This window comes from Pectinophora gossypiella, chromosome 8 (genome assembly GCF_024362695.1).
Source record: "Pectinophora gossypiella chromosome 8, ilPecGoss1.1, whole genome shotgun sequence".
Taxonomy (NCBI): domain Eukaryota; kingdom Metazoa; phylum Arthropoda; class Insecta; order Lepidoptera; family Gelechiidae; genus Pectinophora; species Pectinophora gossypiella.
In genome coordinates, this window is record NC_065411.1 from 2,977,819 (window position 1) to 2,999,152 (window position 21,334).

Here is a 21,334-nt window from a genome sequence, read left to right on the forward strand (position 1 = left end):
TTCTAAATAATTAATCTATCTACATTATATAAACGACGAGACAAAAAAACCCACTGTGACGTCATAGAAAAACGTGATAAAAAGTCGGACTTATTATTACGTTTTTCTTGACTAAAATTCACAAATAAGTTAAATAGAAAAAAGAAAATGGTTTTCGTTAGTTTTAGACTTGTCTTTATTTAGTAATCAGAACTTTATAATTTATCTTGAGCCTAGTACACGACCTAATTCACATAGAAAGTACTATTGCTATTTGTCATTTGTTCACATTGCGCACTTACGTTCATAATGCGGAAATGCCAAATTGCAACATTGGTGCACTTTGGCATTGATTTTAGACTATTTTAGATGAATTGTTACTACGTGGCTTTTCTAACTCCCCTGGTAACGAAAAAACGAAACTTACCTAAATGATATTTATTTGCGAAGAAAATACAGTCATACATGTGTTAATATTTTAAGTCATACATGGTGTTAATGTATTTTTAAGGTACAGCATTTTCAGTCACTCATCGTAACATGCTAAATGTCAGTAATAAATTATTTATTAAATACTTAATAAAATCTTAAACACTTAAATATTATCTTGAAGTAACAATCAGGTGTCAAGAAATTCTTTAACTGGATAAAATAGTCGATTTAGCAGCCATTTATAGGGGACAGATTTAAACTTACCTGGCGATGACTTCATCAGGGATCTCTCTGGAAAGATCTTCGAAGGTGGCAGCTCGCTTCAGGTTACACAGCGCTCTGTAGTTGTTATAGCTCGGCACTCCGTGGTCCCGGCCTCTTTGGATGTTGAGGGCGATGAGGTCCACGCCAGAGAACGGCACACGGCGGTCCTCGAACAAGTGGTTGGTGACTTCCCCGGTGATGAACTGGTCCAGGGTTTCCATTGGAGTGGAGGCTAGGCCGCGCATCAGCTCGTCTACCATTGCTGGGTGCTGGACACGAGATAGAAAAAAATATATTTACACACATGCGTATAAAAAAGTAAAAGATTTGATACAGATAAGGTACCAAATTGGAAAGAAAGCTTTCGGAATTTTCAGGGTAAAAAGGAACCTTTATGGTGAAAAAAGTGTCCCCCCCATTAGCTCCAAAGTGAACGGAAATGTCTGTTTTTGCATGTGATAGAGGAGGTGGCCTACTTTTGTTATTAACTTACATTGATGAACATGTCAGGCTTGAAGAAGCCGTCTCTGAGCAGGATGGGGGGCTCGACGGGCTGGAAGGTGGGGGAGAGTCGCGGCAGGTGCGGCCTGAGCAGCGAGTGCCCGATACGGAACGCGGCTGCGGCGAACTCGGTCACGATGGCAGGGTTGCACGTCGGTGAGTACTCCTTGTAGTAACCTGGAAGATTTATGACAGTTGGTATAAAGTAAGTGGAGATGGATGACCAGGGTCTACATAATACCAGCGTCGTGGTTCACGCCGCGACTTGTGCTGAGTGAGGCCCTTTTATCTCAGGACGTCCACCACCACCTTATAATCATTTCGACAAACATCCGTCTTGCTTTTTTTAAATTGTTTTAGCGGAAATTTGATATGATGTTGTTGTCTTTTTTATGTGTGGCGTCCTAAACTATTTCTATTCTATTCTAGATGGCGCAAGTCAAAAAAATCCTAGAACCTTGTCTTTTTCCAATATCCACTTGGAACTGTATGTCGCCAACATACGTAAGTTCTAACTGGATATTTGCAAAAAGCAAAAAGAATCTAGGATATTTTTGGGCACCAGTCTTCGAAGATCCGCCAGCCGCCACAGGAACCTTGTCGATCTAGAATTTCGGCATGCATTGCCAGTTACACAAATTGCATTTTGGCGTACGCTAAAACTAGTGGGTCAGACCAACTTAAGCTGGATAATTCTACAAACTTGTTCATCGCGCAGCGTATAATACTGTCAATATAATGTCAGTCAATGTACTAAGGAGTAGATTCAACGGGTCCTAGATCTCTACGTATGCGAATTTGATTGATATTATTTGAATTTTATCACACAGTAATCATAGTAGTAAGTACAGTAGTAATCGTATCGTATCGTAGTATAGTATTTATCTTAAGTGCAGATTTCACTAACACAGTAGGTGTGGTCATTATAGATGGCGAATCGGCTCACCATCTATCATGCTGGTCTAACCAGAGCTGGGTATGGTGTGGGTACTTAGTTCATCTGGCAATGGATGTGCCTTTGACTACCCCAATTGGGATATTAGTCGTAAGTTATGTTATGTTGTGTTTAGGGAATGCAATCCCGATCTCGTCCAATTAGGAGATCCCTTTGAGATTGGGTGAATCTCCATAGGAAAACTGAAATATTTAATTAGTAATATTAAAGAATAAAGGTTTTTTTGTCTCAAAAAAAAATTAGTTTTAATTAACCTCACTACCACAAAGAAGTTACTTAGATTGTTTTATGAAAAATATCCCGGGATCTCGAATTTGCGATGTCGAGTCGGGATTGCATTCCCTAGTTGTATCACAATAGTGTATTTTACCTGAAGGCAGCAGCTTCAATCCATATAGATTGACAGCGTTCCACGACAGCAATCGTGGCAGGAACTCGTTATAGATGATGTGTGTGAAGGAGGCGGCGACGATGCGGCGCGTGTGTTCGAAGAGCAAGTCCGCGTCCCAATGTGGGTTGACGCCGCGCAGGCCTTCCACTATGCGGTTGTGTTCGCGGAGGAAGATCGTGTGGATCGCCGTCAGACCTGGTTGTTCTGATGCTCGACCATCGCCTGGAACGGATTCAAATGCTGATCACAAAAAACGGCCGAACAAGCATAATAAATAAGACAGGTTTCAGTAACAAGCAAACCAAAAAAAAAAACCCAAGGAAACAACAGAACCAGAGCCATGACAAGGGCCTTTGGCAGATCTATATTAACTCTGACATCAGGGTTGCTGAGGTTATCCACCTCACAACCCACGCTATGGAAGATGAACAAAAACGACAGAAAATTGCTGCAAACAAAGGCTCGCACGTCTCTTCTGTCGAGTCCAGAAAGGGAGATTTTGGTTTGCCCTTGAGTGTGGACGCTGGCGTTGAATTTGCCATTGTTATTACCTTTATGTATATATAATAGAGAGTGTAATGATAATCTTACCAGCAATGAAACAGTATCCACTAGGAGCCTTGCACTCAGGGTGGTTGTCGGAGCGCGGTAAGAGATCTTTGCCGTTGAGAGGGTGGTCCGTTGCGTTGAGTCTACCGTTGAAGCCGCGCAATTTGCGCACGATGCACGGATTCTCGCCATAGATCACTGACGCGTCGATGTATGCTGTGTTCTGGTTCACTTGCTCTCTGGGACCTGGAAGTAAGGAAATGTCTATCACGAATCACGCTTTGGCGGCGAGAGTATGCTACCGAACAGAGCATAGTACCCCGTTACGTTAGCCACAAGTTGGTAGTGTGACTAGGGAGAGACGATCCAGCGATGTTATATTAGAAGTTGTATTTGTCCGTCGCGTTATGTAAACTTCGCTAGCGCGGTCTAGGCCTGTCATGAATGCAGTGCGCGCCATCTGTTGGTTATGGGCGGAACTAGCTGGTCAGGTCCGCCACAACGCCATTTATTAACTGACCATAAAAAGGCATCGTAGGTAGCTTACATAAAATACTAATACCTGCAATATTTTTATAAAATGTACTACAAAAATAATATTCGTAGATTAAGAAATGACAGTCATTTTGAGTTCTGAAAGATAGGTTAGAAGTTTTAATTAATTTTATTACCAAGTTGCTGTTGTCCCGGCAAACTCCTCATGAAGGGGAAGCAGAGTCGTTCCCCGGAAGTGACGTTGACCTCGGGGTAGTAGTGGTCTCCGCGCGGCACCGGGAACGGGTTGCATTCCGGGTGCACAGTGCGCGGCGAGTCGCACGAACGACAGTCCGGGATGGACTCGTGGAAACCTGGGGGACACATATTTAGTTTTATGGCATAGGTAATAGGCTAGTTTCCAACTAGTCAAATCAGTTACTTTTGACTAGTTACTTTAGGCTAGTTTTCAACTAGTCAAATCAGTTACTTTTGACTAGTTACTTTAGGCTAGTTTCCAACTAGTCAAATCAGGTACTAAACGTCAAAACACGCAATTACTGTGGAGTTTGTATGAAAAAGCAACCTGTGACGTCATAGAAAAAAAGTGGCACATTGTCGCACTTATTTTACATTTTCCTTTATTAAAATTCATACATGAGTTAGTAAATAGAAAAAGAAAGCGTTTTTTGTTACCTTTAGATCTGTCTTTAATTAGTAAATCAGAATTTTATAATTTATCTTTGACCTAGGAAACTACCCAATTGTTAAGTTAAGTAGGTACCTGAGGTCATCATCATCAGCCCATTAACGTCCCCACTGCTGGGGCACGGGCCTTCCCTATGGATGGATAGGGAGATCGGGCCTTAAACCACCACGCGGGCTCAGTGCGGATTGATGGTTATTAACGACTGCTAATGCAGCCGGGACCAACGGCTTTACGTGCCTTCCGAAGCACAGAGGAGCACGAGATGAAAACTTTTTTTTTGTGGTCACCCATCCTATGACCGGGCTTTGCGAAAGTTGCTTAACTTCAACAATCGCAGACCGAGCGCGTTTACCGCTGCGCCACCGAGCTCCTCGAGGTACCTAGAGGTATGTTATGATAAGTTTTATTCGTGGGGGAAGCTTTCTGTACCACTAAGGGGCCTGGGGTAAAAATTATCAGACATGTCAATAGTCGAAATAGTTAGAGTAAAATATGATTACATTGTATATGTATAGATATACCAATGATAGTCGTAAGAATACAGTAGATATAAGCAATTAGACCTAAGAGTAGCATAAGATACAAATTGTTAGAATTAAGATTTTGTTAGAATGTAAATTGTGTTTGTAAAATTAACAATAAAATGACGCTGTGTAACTTTTAATAAAGAAAACCCCACTAAGTATGTACGACTCCTAGAAAATAAGAAGTAGAATAGGGCCGTAGGTATGCAAAGAATGAAAGATGATGAATAAAAGTACGAGAGGGATAAATGATAGAACTGGAATGTTAATAGAGGCTCGGAATGAATGTGTGCAGAGCGTAGAGCCCTATTGCGGGCTGACTTTGGAAATAGTAACAAGTGAAAAATGTATGTAGTATATGTAAGGACCCTGCCTATCTTGTGCGGCAGGGGCATGAGAAAAAAAAAAGGGCCTGGGGGTCAACTGAGGGGGGGTGTATTGTCACTAGTGATTGCAGAAAGAGTTACCTTTGTGAATGGGCGTCATGGTAAGCTCGTGGTCCAGGAACTGCGCGAATTGCATGACCATGAGGGTGTACCGGGTGTGCAGGTTGGAGATGTCCGGGTGGATCACTGTGGACACTATGCGCGGTGAGGGGAGTGGAGTGCCCGTCACTGAGTTGATGCGCGGACGACTTACACCTGCAAGGAATGTTTGTTGTTACATAAACTGCCTATATACGTCCCACTGCTGGGCACAGGCCTCCCCTCAATCAACCGGAGGGGGTATGGAGCATACTCCACCACGCTGCTCCACTGCGGGTTGGTGGAGGTGTTTTTACGGCTAATAGCCGGGACCAACGGCTTAACGTGCCTTCCGAAGCACGGAATCATCTTACTTTTTCGGACAATCAGATGAGTCAAGCCTGAAAACCCTTACCAAACAAAGGACAGTCTCACAAAGTGATTTCGACAATGTCCCCATCGGGAATCGAACCCGGACCTCCAGATCTTGAGCCTAACGCTCTAACCACTAGACCACGGAGGCTGTTAATACATTGTTTTAAGTTTACGCGGTTATTATCATAATTAAAACACATAATAACAGGTTCTTACCGCGTTTAAATGGGGATACGATCATCCCGTGATCATGGCACTTGCAACAGTGTCGAAATATCGGGAGTCTCGTATCCCCATTTAAATGCGGTAAGAACCCGTTATTATGTGTTTTAATTATGTTTGTTGTTAGTTGGAAAAGTAGACATGGGAAACTGTGGATAAAACAATGTGGATTGTGTTGCTCATTTAAAGGCAAGATACACCCAATAAGTAATTAAAAAGTAATTAAGTTATTAGTTACTTTTGTTCAAGTAATTATTTTAAGTATAATCAGGTCAGACAGGCAGCCGCATCTGTAAGACACCGGATCTATCAAATCTTCAGATAAGGTAAGCGGACCCTTTGAAAACGGGGTAACGCTAGGGACACATAATGATTTTTTTTGTTTTTTTTTAATATATTATTTTTTATTATGAATCCCCCTTACCCCCCCCCCCCCTTCTCCCTTACGTATGTGACCTTAGGGGTTATTCAAGCCAAAGTACGTTTTTTATGAAAATCCATTTTTGTTGTCGTGGTGTCTATAATTAGCAGGCATACATATATAAATGGCGTAGTTTTATGATATACATATTTTTGTTTTTTATTGATTTATGATTAACTACTTTTCATGACTTTAACTAGTTACGTGTGCCAAACAAATAAATAAACTACAATTTGCTAAATTACAAACAAGTACCTACATTTTGAATGTGAACCAAGGATCTAAAATAATTTGTAGGTTTATAAATAAAACATTATAACTCACCATCTTCATACACGGGCGGCAGTAATCTCGCGAAGGTCGTCAAACTTTTACCCAAATTTGGGTTCCTCAAGTTATTGCAGTATCCAGTGTATGTTCTGAAGGGGCTATCAGGATCGCAGGAACCCATGTCGTCACACTGCGGCTCGATAGTCGGTCCCTGGTCTTGGCCGATGAAGCCGCTCACGTCAACAGATTGGAGGGAATCCACGAAATCGTTCGTGGTGCTGAAGCCTAGGGCGTCATCGAAGATTTGTCGTTTGCGCCGGTGGCTGTGAAGATAAAGTAAGTTGATGCTTAACGTAGTCTAAGGCAGAATGTATCGAGCCCTCAGATCGTTCTAATTAGAAAGATAGATACCACATAAACTCACGTCCTTAACGGGCCTAACCTAACCTAACCTAACTTGATGGACAGAGCCACAAGTAATCAAAGACAAACAAAGCACTGTTGATACGAAGTCTTAAGATGGTGAACCTTATGTTAATAAATAAATAAGTCCTCATCATCTTTAAGAGTCAGGCTCTAGTCAGTGTAGCATTCTCCGTTCTTGTCTGTCAAAAGCCACTTCTTTCACTTCCTTATAAGACACGAGGTTCGCCTGTGCTGGAAGGTTTTCTGGCCGTCTTTCCCTCTGCGATACAGCATTCCGATGTGGTAGTAGTTTTACAGCTAGTTACATAATATGTAATTTAATTTTTGACGTTCAAAAAGCGCTATGTAAGCCAATTTTGAGGAATAAATATTTTTGAATTTGACCTTCTCCTTAATTTGTTCCATGTAAGCAAATGCTTCTATGCTGTTCTGGGAGCATATAAAAAACATAGAACACGTTCAGCTGCTTCTCTTCCCGGGCATGTCGTAAAAACCGACAGAGGGATTGTGTCCTCTAACATGATGGACTAATGTTATGGGCGATAGGCTGATCCCTTATCACCACAAGGTTCATCATATCCATCTTTGGACTTCGTATCAACAGTGGCTGCAAGTTGTCTTTGATTACTTGTGGCTCTGCCCACCCCATTAGGGATTACGGGCGTGAGTTTATGTATGTATGTATGTATGTATGTAAGCAAATAGGCAATTAAATAGGTATCAAACACGATTTGCACATTCGTCTTCTGAAGCTCTGCCTCGGAACGTTTTTAGCACGTTTCATATTCAACTACATGTACCTAGATGGAAGTCTATAGCAGAATTAAAAAATAAAACTGTGACTCACCCAGCATTAAGAGAGTTGAGCAGTTCGTTGGTGGCGAACTCGAAGAAGAGCGAAGTGTTGGCGAGCTTCAATGCGTACTTATTGGCCTTCGAGAAGGACGCCGCTGTGCCCACGGGGGACTTGGGGTCCGCTCCACCACCTGATAAATGAATTTACACATATATACATAGTATCACGCCTGTATCTCCGAAGGGGTAGACAGAAGAGTACAGTGTATACATCAACTAGGTGCGAGCCTATTGCCATTAATCTGGAAACCACGTGATATCAATTATCTATGATCCAAACATGAATTCAAACACAGATACAAAAACCACATACACCCGAACAAACACAGTACACATGTGCGTGTGCTGTGCTGTCCCATAGCGTTAAATAACGACTTCCGTGGCCCAGATAACGACCTCCGTGGTCTAGTTAACGACCTCCGTGGTCCAGTTAACGACTTTCGTGCTCCAGTTAATGACTTCCCTGGTCCAGTTAACGGCCTCTGTGGTGGAGTTAACGGCCTCGGTGGTCCAGTTAACGGCCTCTGTGGTCCAGTTAACGGCCTCTGTGGTCCAGTTAACGGCCTCTGTGGTCCAGTTAACGGCCTCTGCGGTTCAGTGGTTAGGCGTTGAGCTCACGATTAGGCGGTCGCGGGTTCGAATTCCGGAGACGAATTGGTGCAGGGCGGAGAGTTATCGATGTTAACGCACGTCGTTTCTGAGGAATGTATTTGAAAGAATCAGTGAACCCTAATGGGCCGATAGTAATGACAAACAACTCACGTGCTTCCCACAGCATGTACTCGAGTCGCTTCCGTTCAGCCATCTCCTGTTTAGCCTTTTCCAGAGCGGCTGCGACCATGTCTTGGTTTAGGCGTTCTGCGGCCTTCGCGCCGCTTTCATCGCGCCACGCTGTTAGTTCCAACCGGTTGTGCTGCGAGCATTGTTGAGCGGCGTTCCTGAGAACATATTATGAATATCAGAGGGGTTAAAATGACAATATTGCTACTTACTTTTATATGCGCAAATGTCAAATTGCAATATTGCTTTCTTAGATGAATTGCTTCGATGTGGCCATTTTAACCCTCCAGTTATAATTTCTGGAATGTTCTTAAACCATTCCAGCTAACGTATGGTGTTGTATTCTCCAATTTTAATTTAAAGTGATTGAAACCACATCTCTGGCTTCCAGCTACTATAGGTAATGTAATATTTCGATAGGTAATATTAAGTCACTTCGAAAATTCCAAATGACATGAATAGGATGAGGATCCGGTAGTGTAGGAGTTTTTGTCATCCCCAACAAATATTTTTTATTTTTACTTAAGTAAGTACCTACTTTTGAAGTAAAGGCCCTTCTTTTTTGGACCTTCTTTATTTGCTTAGAATCAACACCGTGTGTATCGTGTGTCTTATAATTGAACTATAAATGAATGCAACAAAAGTCGTCAACACTGTCTAGATGTATTCAAACACGTAAGAAGATGAGTACTACCACCCAGACGGGAGTAAGTGTTGCTCCCGTTCGAGTCCTAAAGTTGGCAGTTGTCTTTGTAGTGAGCTTACAGATAAGGGTCCTCCTTGACGAAGGCGGCGGGCTGCACGGTGCTGAGGGCGTCGTCGGCGGCGCACAGCAGCCCCGCCAGCGAGACCTTCCTGATGGCCGCCAGCTTCTCCGGCAGGAACGAGGAAGGAGGTATGTCGTTCTCATACCAGAATCTGGAATATTCATTCATAACATAACATAAACAGCCCATATGTGTCAAACTCCTGGGCACAGGCCTCCCCTCAATCAACAGGAGGGGGTATGGAGCGTACTCCAGCACGCTGCTCCACTGCGGGTTGCAGGCAACACACACTTACCGCGCTTACACACTTTCCCAAAAAAATACACCGCGTAAGTGCCAGCGAAACAGACAGTCCGCTCCCTTAGGTACTCTTTATTGGCTTACAGCAATTTAGATTAAGGTAAGCAAGGCGAATGCAAAGACGAACGTTCGACGAAACGAAAAGAAATGCAAAGAAGTATGATTATAGTGTGGTGTTTTAAAGGGTCCGCGAATAACATGGCATGGTAGCGCTAAGGGCTCTAAAAAGGTGGAGGAGCCTTCCTCCAGCCTGTGAAGGCTTTAAAGCAAAACAGGAACATGTAGTTCTAGACATCTGACGCAGTTCACCTGTCACCCTTCTTCAAGTTGGCGAACTGCAGCGCGAGGACGCAAGCGAAGGTGTTCCCGACGACGGCACCAGACGCCGGCCTCTCCATAGCACCTCCAATCATCAGCTCCACATCTTCGACAGTTCTAAAATTAATGACAACAAAATTATTCGACATAATAATGGGGTACTCGAATGACTAAGCGCTGGATGAATGCCGTTTAAGATCTTTAACATAAGTACATAATGGTGCTATTTCCTGTACCTAAATACCATCTAATTTTATTTTAGGTTATATCTGTCATTTTCTTATCCGCCGAAAAGGAAAGGGACGGGTAATCGACAAGCATAAAATTTATGGAACACACGTCAATTTTAAGCACAAATCTAAAACAACCGTCTAAAAATTCGCCCGGGTTATTCATTTATTTACTCATTCTTCCTAAAATTAAGAGCTGTCAATCATCCGTCCCTTTCCTTTTCGGCGGATAAGAAAATGACAGGTATAACTTAAAGTAAAATTAAGAGATGTCTGCAGGAATCGGGGCCATTGACTGTAAACACCGTAGTGAGGTGAACAGCGTCATAAGTAAACAGTCAACCTGCAGCTTCTTTTGAAGTCTGATTAGTTTAAGACCCAAAGTCCTTTTAAAGTCCAAACCCTGGACTGGCTCCAGAAGGATTATCACTTTAGAAAGGGACTTTGATCTCTGACGGTTTTCAAATATCCAGGAAGGTAAGCAGCTGGATCCGTTCTGTTTTTATTCATTTTTTTTATTTATTTATTTCAAAAATTAAGTACAATCAGTGATTATGCTAACTAGCCCCGTTAAACCATGGTTTGTGTCGATGCTAGGTATCTACGATGTCCGTCTTACATTATACATAGATAAGTAGTTAACAAAAACTTGTGGGTAAGCAATAGGTAAACAAACATTTTGTGCAGTTTGTGTCTAGGCTACGCATCGCAGAGCGCAAGCAAGTGATATGATAACTAATAGTTACAATTGTACCTATAAAATTCCCAGTCCAGGGGCCAAGGTATCATTGTAACTGTTGCTTTTTGGAATCGTTTGCAACTTTGCTAATCCAGGGGGGAACTATGCAGGCGCATAGTTGCAAATAGCAAGTAGTAAGTAAATAGGGTATTTGAGGGTATTTGACTGGATCAAAGATAAATGATAATATGCTAACCTAGAAATAGAAGCCAGTCTAAGATGATAAAAAATCAATCTCATTTTACTTTAGACTTATTTTAGAACTTTATTTATGCTTCTATGCTGTTCTGGGAGCAAATAAAAACATAGAAAACGACAGAGGGATTGTGTCCTCTAACATGATGGACTAATGTTATGGGCGATAGGCTGATCCCTTATCACCATAAGGTTCATCATATCCAGCTTACGACATCGTATCAACAGTGGCTGCAAGTTGTCTTTGATTGCTTGTGGCTCTGCCCACCCCATTAGGGATTACGGGCGTGAGTTTATGTATGTATGTATGTATGTATTTATGAATTAAATAACAATGAGTACGACGTTTGACAGCTTTTATTGATGACGTCACAGGATAGTATTTCCATACTAACTCCGAAGAAAATTTTCGATATGACGTTTCGTAAAAAGTATCTTATTTGACTAGGTTGTCTAGCCTATTGGTTAGAACATCTTAACACGTTCACTGTGTATGAACTACATGAGGCAAATACATTTGAAACTCAAACGTGCAATGACGTGCATGTCCCATATGTGGGCCACTAGGGAAAAGAGGCTTTTCAGATTGTTTTTTTCTTGCCATACCGTGTCTATGTACATAAATTCCAATGTGTTTATCGAAAAATAACATTGCAAGGGGTCGATATCTAAATTTCAGTTATGTAGTGAACTTGTTAAGCCTCTGGATAACGCAAACATTCATCTTTTGTAGGTCGGTTGGGTGCCAAATAATTCCCTCACCTGTACATATCAGCCATCATCTCCTGCTGGTTCCTGTCAAATCCAAGCTTTTCTAAATCACCGTAAGACTTGACGTTCATTGTGGGTTCACACAGTCTTAAAGCTTTCAAGTAGGAAGCGACTCCGTGATCGCGGGCGCGGTTCAAGTCCCATTGCGCTGATGAGGGGAACCGGGATACTCGGTGAGCGCTAGTGTGGATCAGGTCGTAGAGAGTTGCGTTTTTCTACAAAGGAAATTATAAGTGTTTGTAGTGTGTAGATACCTACAGAGGTATAATGGAGGAGTAGGCAAGGAAGTGGACTGAGACGATTAGGTTGAGGAAGATTCTTGAGTTTACTTTCGGTCTCCGGAATAAATAGGTATCTACCTAGTCAATCATCAATATATTTATAGTACATTTTTTCTAATGGAGTGTAGAAGGTTCTTAACCAAAAATCAAATCAAAATCAATTTATTTGCGAGAACACATATAACACACGGAAACGGAACGGAAGAACAATTAAGAAAAATTGCGCTGCAAAAAGGATTTTTTTTTATATATTTTAACAGTTTTAGTCTACGCGAACGGAATCGGAAAAGCGAGTTACCTATAACACTTATTTACTGTACCCTCTTTAAGCTGAACAATAAAGTGTATTGTATTGTATATGCTTACCAGGTTCTCATTCATCATGGCTTTGAAGACCGGCGCGACGGCCACCAGCTCGGAGTAGGCTCCGGCGCGGTTGGCGCTGGAGTACCCGCGCCAGAAGCCCAGCGATGTCAGCTTCAGCTCCGCTTTCGCCATGCCCACCTGTGACATAAAACATCATGGACTTGGTAAGTTAACCTCACATCTGCCGAGATACCAGACACAGTAGACTTTACATTGTGTGGTTGAGATCTGCGTTCCGGTGTTCGAAAAGTTAAAGCATACAAGCGTGGGGTAGGCAGAGATGTATACTTAGTATATACACTCACAACACACGATGTATACACACTCGTCGTTAGCTATGTTTAAGTCTCATGTAATAGGGGACGAGCCTATTTCCATTAACCGGGCACAAATCCTGGAAACCACGTAATATCAATTATCTATAATCTAAGCCAGAAATGTGTGTAGTATATAGATACACACACTCCTCGCCAGCTATGATCAAGTCTCATGTAATAGGGGACGAGCCTATTCCCATTAACCGGGCACAAATCCTGGAAACCACGTGACTACAATTATCTATAATCCAAACTTGAAATCAAACTCATAAAGTCGAATTCAGTGGTTTTAGAAACAGCTATTACGGATTCCGGTAAGTTATCTGTACAGTCATGAGTAATATCATGTACCCACTTTAGAACCCTGTCGCACTATCATATTTGACATTTAATGAGACTTACGGTTTAATTTGTCAAAAAAGTTAATGTGACATGGTATCAAAGTGTATACATATTAGTACTCGTGACCGTACTTAATAAGAACAGTCTTCGTGGTTTGGTGTTTAGATCGTTTTGGCTCAATGTCGAAATCTCGTTATGAGACTGTCCTTTGTTTGGTTAGGTTAGACATTGCAGGCTATATCACCCGCTTGTCTGAAAAAGTAAGATGATATCGTATTTAGGAATGCACGTTAAGCCGTATGCTCCGGGTTCTAATTTACTTAAGTAAGTACGTAGTCGTTATTATCAGTCAGGACCTCTGGCTCAATAACAGTTTTGAAATGGGGATTGGTCTGGCTGTGTCCTCACAACGCATACTAGAGATCTCGTCCGCCACGCGGTTATATTCCGACACCAAAGCCTTTTACAGGGGCTCGTATGGGGGGTTTCGTAAGGGGGGGTTTCGTAAGGGGGGGTTTCGTAAGGGGGGGTTTCGTAAGGGGGGGTTTCGTAAGGGGGGGTTTCGTAAGGGGGGGTTGTATGAAGGTCGTATAGGGGGAGCATGGGTCGTATGGGGGGGGGTCGTGTAAGGGCTTCTATAGGGGGAAATAACTTGTGTTACATTACCTCTCCCAGCAGGACGGGCAGGAACTCATTGTAGGTGATATGCTGAATGATGGCGGCCATAGCGCGACGGGTTTCCAGGAACAGCGTGGTGTCATCCCAGAAGGGGTTGAGGGAGTATAGCTCGCCCGCCACGCGGTTGTGTTCCGAGAGGAGGGCCTTGTATAGAGGGGCGGTTGGACTGCCGTCGTTGCATCTGGGTTGGGTAAGTTTGTGGTTAGACATTGATAATTGATACTGGTTCATGGTAGTTGGTAAAACAATGTACCTACTAAATAACACCACAAAAGCTCACGACTGTAACATCCCCATTGTACTTCTAAGTACCCACACCTCATAAAGTTTACTGTCAATGTAGGTACTTACTAAATAATTACACAAAGTACAGGTATAATATGATATACCTAAGTATTACATATTAATGTGACGCCATTACAGTACCTACCTACAACTACTGTATACACATAACATGTATACAACTACCCAAGTATAATACCTATAATAAAAAAATGCCCGTGATCCTTAACCAAAAGTTTCATTTTCCCTCTTTCTTGAGAAATAATACGAGAACTTATTCCAAATCCAGGTAAAATTTAAATATAAACTTCGGGATGGCCAAAAAATCAAAATAAATATGCGACAGTCAAAACCACGAATTATAAGAAGACAAACTTACAGCCAATTTTAATACTAAGTCCTTAGAAAGTGCGGTCACCACCAGTTTTGTAAGCGCAAATATACTTACCTATATTAGTTGAAATAATACGGATGTACCGAAGATTCGTCACTATTAACATTTGCATACGACGCTCTTGAGATGGAAATCTCAAAGATGTGGAATGCAAATCATCACAAGGCTAGTTCGAATATCATTTGCATACAATCCGACGTGACGACACTTGGAATTCCTATGTCACCATCTCATTAACTGGTCCTGACATCCGCTTTATATGTTTGTTAAAGGAAAATCCAGGTACCTTCGCTTATTTACATGGTAAAATTAGTAATACTTATTGAGGGTTGTAAACGTAGGTTTTGACAATCGTGCAATTACAATATTGTACACAAGTACCTACTTATTGATTGATTTAACTACTTACCTATAAGATGATAGTTATATAATACACAAGAAATAATAAATCAATATCACGGAAATTCGACGCAAAAGCTACGAAAAGAAACTTATAATAAAATAATCAAAACAAAACTTAAAAATAGCGGGAAGACGATTATTTTTTTTTTTTTGGTTTGGTTTTCCCCGAAGGGTAAGGCAAAGGGAACTATGCCCATACAGCCATGTCTGACGTATTTTTTTTCTTGATGATTAATGAAATGATGAAAGGTGATGATGATGAAACCTAAGCCCCCACCCTCGGAGTAGACTCCTACTCCGAACCCCAAACGAATTAACTCAAAAGTCCGCATAAACTTTTGAGTTATGAAGCGGCTTCCTGACACGAAGCGAAAATAGGCAGATACACTTTGTTTATTGAATACTCCAATATAATAACACTCGCGAATGTCTTCCGACTAACTTAATGCGATCATTAACCACAAAACACCACTTCGTATTAATTATTTAGATTATTCAATGAAGAAAGCAACTGTCCCGTTCCCGCCTCCCGCCAAAAAGCCGGAAGACGATTATTTTTTTATAGAAATCTTGTAAAAAGTAGAATTTAAAAAAATATTTCTTTAATTTTTGTTTTTGGAATTTAATGGCCTGGTTGTAGGCCCCTTAAGCCAATTTATTTAATTTTAATTCTTTCTTACTTCAACATAGAACTGGCTGTTAAAGCCCGAAAAAATATTCTTAATCGCCAGATACGAAAAAGAAAATATTTATTTATTTTTAATATTCCGGTGTTTTAATGGCAAAGAACGATTTTTTAAACGTTTTTATGCCAGAAGGATTTTGTTTTTAGTAATTGTTTTCGTTTAATAACCGTATAAAATCTCCTTGTTAAGAGAAAAAGATATTTTTTTTTGTGTTTAAAGCAATTACCTACCAGTGGATGGAAAAATCACAATAAAAATTAAAAGTTTGAATATATTCTGACTTGAACGAGATTCGTAGCTTTTTTAATGCTTTGTGAATCCAGTCTCTCTCATACTTTTAAAATCGTTTCTCTGAAATGTAACTTACTTGCGACAAGATCCCACATCAAGTTTTCCAGCATCGTAGAGTCGAAGTGATCTCAATTCCTTCTCAGAACTGCCGTACAGAGCTGATCCGTCCAGGAACGATGTCGCCAAATTCATCTGCTCGCGGTGTTCTATGGATAAAGATACAAAACTATGGATAGACAAATCCTAATTACAAAATAATATATGGCAGGACAAACTTAATTTTAATTTGACTGTTCTAAAACTAGCTCCATCTCTGTCTTGCACTAGTCGTAAGAGAAGGACGGTATTATTTTCAGTCTTATCGAACTAAATCAAAATTAAGTATTTTTTTCCAGAACCGGTACCATTATTTAACTAAGTAGTGTCATACCTATACAACATCAACAGGTCGGACATCTGCCTAAATCTGATATGAACGTAGTACCTACCTAAATGCTATCTTTTTAAGATTGAGCCTTCTAGTAAACAAACAACCGACAGTTTATTAAGTTTGCGGTAAAATCACAGTGCAACATAAAATGGTTTAATATCAGTAAGTACTTAAACATTATAACATATAAGTACATGTATATTTGTATAAGTACATACATAAACTTACGCCTATTTTCCACCGGCGTAAGCAGAGACTATGGAATTCCATTTGCTTCAATCCTCATACACTTCTCTCGCTTCCTCCACATTCAACTTCTGCCAACCATTGCCCAATTGCTCAAATTAGCTTCAAAACGTTTTTTCGATTCTATTCCGCACCACCCAAATCCCCTGGTAGTTGCGTCTTCCGAATACATCCCGCTCAGGGACGGTACTGAAAAGTATCGGCTCGCGACAACAAACACTTCAGCGATACCGACCCCACCGGCGTGGTCGACGATTTCCCTCATTCAGCGCTTATCGCTATCGACCCTCTACAGTCGATTAATTCCTTCAAATATTCTTCCTCTCAGAAGACGTCCTGAGACGAGGTTCGCGCCCAACTGGGATGTTGTCTTATATTTTGTACCGGGTGAGAGCTCTCAGCGCTCCCCATTTGTCCGGTCAAGTAGTTATGCCATTTGCGGCAAATCTACAATAAGTCACGTTAAAAAAATAATCCACATTCAATATAAACATTATGAAGTGTTCATATTTTCAAATAATTACTTACTTCAACCCGCATCACTAATAACGGCCATGTTTGTTTACTAGAAGGTTCCTTACAACTATTTGTTCTAAGTATTCGGAACTGTCAAAGTCTCCAACTATCCAGTTATCGGTGAATGTTGAACTCTACCAGGAAACGCAAATTAAATTCGCAACAGGTTTTGTCGTGAATTTTGTAACGTTCACATAACATGTACACATGAGTGGGTAGCCATATTACGTGGCTAGGCGAGGCGACACTTTAGCACACTTGAAAACGGGTTCCTGCGGCCGATAGATCCGAAGTTAGGTATTACGCATATTATTATTGTAGGCAATTTAAAAAAAAAGAAACGTCACGTCTTTTTTTTAAGAAAAATAATGTTTTGGCGGGATTTTGGTCGGAGACTGAAGGAAGAGAAAAAAACAAGTGAAGACGGTTTTGGTCTGGCGAAGGATTTGGAAGACTGAAAAACTGGTTAATATTGTATTGGACTTTAAAAATAATACTTATTATAATTAGTAGTAATAATTGGTCTTCGATAATTAGATAACATTGTTAAGTACATTTTAAATTGTAGGTGAGAAATCCGCTACCACTTTGGGCCTAAAAGGATTCTAAGTTGTGTAGATTCTCCCACAAGGAGGCGGGAACTCCCTTCCATATACCAGGGGATCGCTGTGTCATCTTATGATATATCTAATGACTCCAGGGGCGCTCAAACATTTCACCCCTAAGTAAATACTACACTACAGATAGGGCAGGGCTTAGAGGTGTCAGCATAAGGCAGTGATGATAATATATGTTACAGATCGCAGTGATACAGTGCATGATGTAAGCCAGTGGCCCCGATTCAGGCAGACACCTCCTAATTTTATTTTAAGTTATACCTATCACTTTCTCATCCGCTGAAAAGGAAAGCGACGGGTAATCGACAGGGTATTATTGGCTTTTTCATATCATAACCTACTTATTTATTTTTAGAATTTATATTGTGTGTGAGAAAATAAATAGAATCAATTTTTAAATTTCGATTACTTTTAAAACATCTAGATTATATATATATATATTTATACTTCAATCTAATCTCTGTCACTTCCAATGCCATGCAACCTGTGCCTCATAACTTCATAATTTTATAACGTATGACGACATTACCAGACCTGCCTCTCGCCTACTAGTGAACGAAATAATCGTTTAAACTGAATCACATTAGAATGTTTATGAATATTCATTAAGTTGTTATTCGGTGTGACGATTTGACGATCTCATTTTGTCTGTCGTTCGGCCTATCAGAAGCCGTAGCATGATGTCCCTATATCGCGCGCGGCCCGAGTTATGAGCTATTGCGCGATAAATAAACCAATTCTCAATTCTCATTGTATAGATATGCTATGCAAGTGCTACTACAGGACTGGTAGCATAATATGGCGCTTCGTGGTCGCCACCACCAGGTCCGATAATTAAATGAATAAAACAATAATCACCCCCTATTACATGGCACTTAAAAATAGCTGGCGAGGAGTGGGTGTATATACTATTCACCTCTGCCTACCCCTTTGGGGATACAGGCGTGGTGATATGTTGTTGCTTGTTTTCAAACTAGGATAGTCAGATGACTCTAATCATTTACAATCCCACGCTTTATTGGTTACCTTTCTGGACCATGATATGGCTGAGAAGAAGCGGCGCAAGAAACCCTTCAATGGGTTTATTTGTCTCTGATCAAAAGATTGGTTTATATATCGCGTCGCGCGCGACTAGCACCCGACGGCAGCTGCCATGCTACGACTGAAGAACTTACATGACAGATAGTTATCAAAGGTACAACTTCGTAACGAACTCAAAGAGTAAAAAGAAAGATAAATCAGATTCTTATCAACTGGTTTAGACTGGTTGATACATATCACTAAAGGGGAATTTGACAAATTGGATGTTTCTAATTATAGAATATAAATTTTAAATCGTTTTACCGCCAAAGTTTAAAAGATTTCGGTTTATTTGCGACATGGATTTTCACGTCGATACTTAGATTTCGTTGTTACTTATGTTTTTTCTATTTGATATTTTTTATGTATCAGTAGTGAGTTTTATAGTTTTTAAGTAGTAATGGCCTTACAGGACCATTCATAAGAATTAGTTTGAGTTTAAAGAAACAAGAACTCGCCTTAATTACTTGCAGAAGAAAGCTCAAACAGCAATTGAGCGGCGCGGCGCGACAAAATAATCTCTAGGGGACAATTCTATCCCGTCGGGCCGCGTTGCAATTGACATTATTATGTAATAAGCTGAACAAGCTACTTACCAAAGCCACAAGAGTCGATATTCCTGGCGGGTGCTGATCGGGAGTACTCGCACGTGGGACCCTCACACTGCAACAAACAAACAGTGTTACAAGTATCTTTCCAAGTATATCAAAATATCATGAATTTTCCCACTTGATATTAACTCAGAATCATGGTCTGAACCATCCCCCTCAGTATTCGTTATTGTCACTAACACTGTATATTCCGTAGTAATTTCATGTTTTGATGTTTAGTCAAAATTGTAACTGATTTGACTAGTTGGAAACTCGGCTGATGGCGTCGACTGAGGGGATTATATTTGAAAAAACTAATCGACTCTTACATCCGATAGCGATAAACGCTAAATTAGGAAAATCTTCGACTACGCCGGCGGGGTCAGTTTCGGGGTCCTGAAGTGTTTGTTGTTGCGAGTTGATTGGGCGCCTCTATGACTAGAGTCGTCAGAATCGTATATTTTTTCGGCACGTGTGCGGCGCGTGTCAACTGCTTCTTTTAATAAAATTCTATAGTATATAAAATCTTCTTAAAACACCCATAATAATTACACGGTGGAAGGTTTTCGAAAGGTGTTGACGGATAGAGACGTTCTCTTTCTTTATTAAGATTCACTTTCCTCTAATTGTAGTTATAATTTAATGGCGATTAAATCTTTATGATGAATCGACATTTTTGATGATATTTTAAGCATGTGTGTTTTATGGTTATGGAAAATATTTTTATTGGCAACTTTAGTGTTTTATTTTATTTAAGTAACGGACTAAACTAAAAACTAATCGACAAAATAGGCTAGTTTCCAATTAGTCAAATCAGTCACTTTTTACTATACTTAAGTCAAAACACGAAATTACTATGGAATTTGTATGAAAAAGTTAACATGTGACGTCAAAGAAAAACGTGTCAAAATGTCGCACTTACTATTACGGATTTCTTCATTAAAATTATTCATAAATAAGTAAGTAAAATAGAAAAAAAAGAAAATGTTTTTCGTCACTTTTAGATCTGTTTTTATTTAGTAGTCAGAATTTCATTATTTACCTTGAACTTAGTACACTTATTTATATATTTTAATTAAGAAAAACGAAACGTTGATTAAGGGGAGGCCCGTGCCCAGCAGTGGGACGTATATAGGCTGTTTATGTTTATATGTATGTAAGAAAAACGAAATAATAAGTCCGATATTTTATCACGTTTTTCTATGACGTTATAGTGTGTTTTTTTCTGTTTTGACGTTTAGTACAAAGTAACTGATTTGACTAGTTGGAAACTACCCTATAAAAATACCATAACCTTTGGCTCTTTTACAAGTTGATGTAAAAGTGAACTCTCTCTGGTACGAATACATAATTAGTATAAGTACACATTTAACTATTCAAATGTATTCATAAAGATTTTTCTATTATTTGCACTTCACAAAGACAATATTGTGCTATTATGCAACGTAGCTAGCAAATAAGATTATATGAATTACGTAGGTATATTTATGAGATGTGTAGTGAAAGTGCGTAATATTTTTTTAGGCATTGTTCGTCGAGTAAGTATGTTACTCTAATAACAGACGGTCTTCTTCTTCTATCGTGTGGGTTGTGAGGTGAATTACTAACCCCATCAACCCTGGTGTCAAGGTTATTACTGAGCCGCCATAGGTCCCTTACATGACTCATGTAACGACTACGTACTTACATCAGTAAGTAATAACCGGGACCAACGGCTTAACGTGCCTTCCGAAGCACGGATATTTTTACTTTTTGGACAATCAGGTGATTAGCCTGTAATGTCCTAACCAAACTAGGGATCACAAAGTGATTTGTGATTTGTCCCCACCGGGATTCGAACCCGGGACCTCCAGATCGTGAGCCCAACGCTCAACCACTGGACCACGGAGGCCGTTAATAACAGTC

General features: G+C 40.4%; 1 protein-coding gene across 2 annotated transcripts in view; it reads right to left on the minus strand.

Moving 5' to 3' along the window:
* LOC126368840 (heme peroxidase 2) overlaps positions 1–21,334 on the minus strand; it is a 78,937-nt gene that overhangs the window by 4,204 nt on the left and 53,399 nt on the right. For both annotated transcript variants that reach the window (XM_050013004.1, XM_050013003.1), the window contains exons 5-20: positions 19,436–19,502; positions 16,027–16,156; positions 13,884–14,076; positions 12,559–12,696; positions 11,903–12,126; positions 9,968–10,093; positions 9,357–9,509; positions 8,574–8,749; positions 7,804–7,942; positions 6,585–6,853; positions 5,246–5,419; positions 3,743–3,919; positions 3,114–3,317; positions 2,502–2,744; positions 1,169–1,353; positions 676–944 (exon numbers count right to left, since the gene is read on the minus strand). In XM_050013004.1, the coding sequence (XP_049868961.1) occupies positions 676–944; positions 1,169–1,353; positions 2,502–2,744; positions 3,114–3,317; positions 3,743–3,919; positions 5,246–5,419; positions 6,585–6,853; positions 7,804–7,942; positions 8,574–8,749; positions 9,357–9,509; positions 9,968–10,093; positions 11,903–12,126; positions 12,559–12,696; positions 13,884–14,076; positions 16,027–16,156; positions 19,436–19,502 (2,867 nt within the window). The remainder of the gene's footprint in view (positions 1–675; positions 945–1,168; positions 1,354–2,501; positions 2,745–3,113; positions 3,318–3,742; positions 3,920–5,245; positions 5,420–6,584; positions 6,854–7,803; positions 7,943–8,573; positions 8,750–9,356; positions 9,510–9,967; positions 10,094–11,902; positions 12,127–12,558; positions 12,697–13,883; positions 14,077–16,026; positions 16,157–19,435; positions 19,503–21,334) is intronic.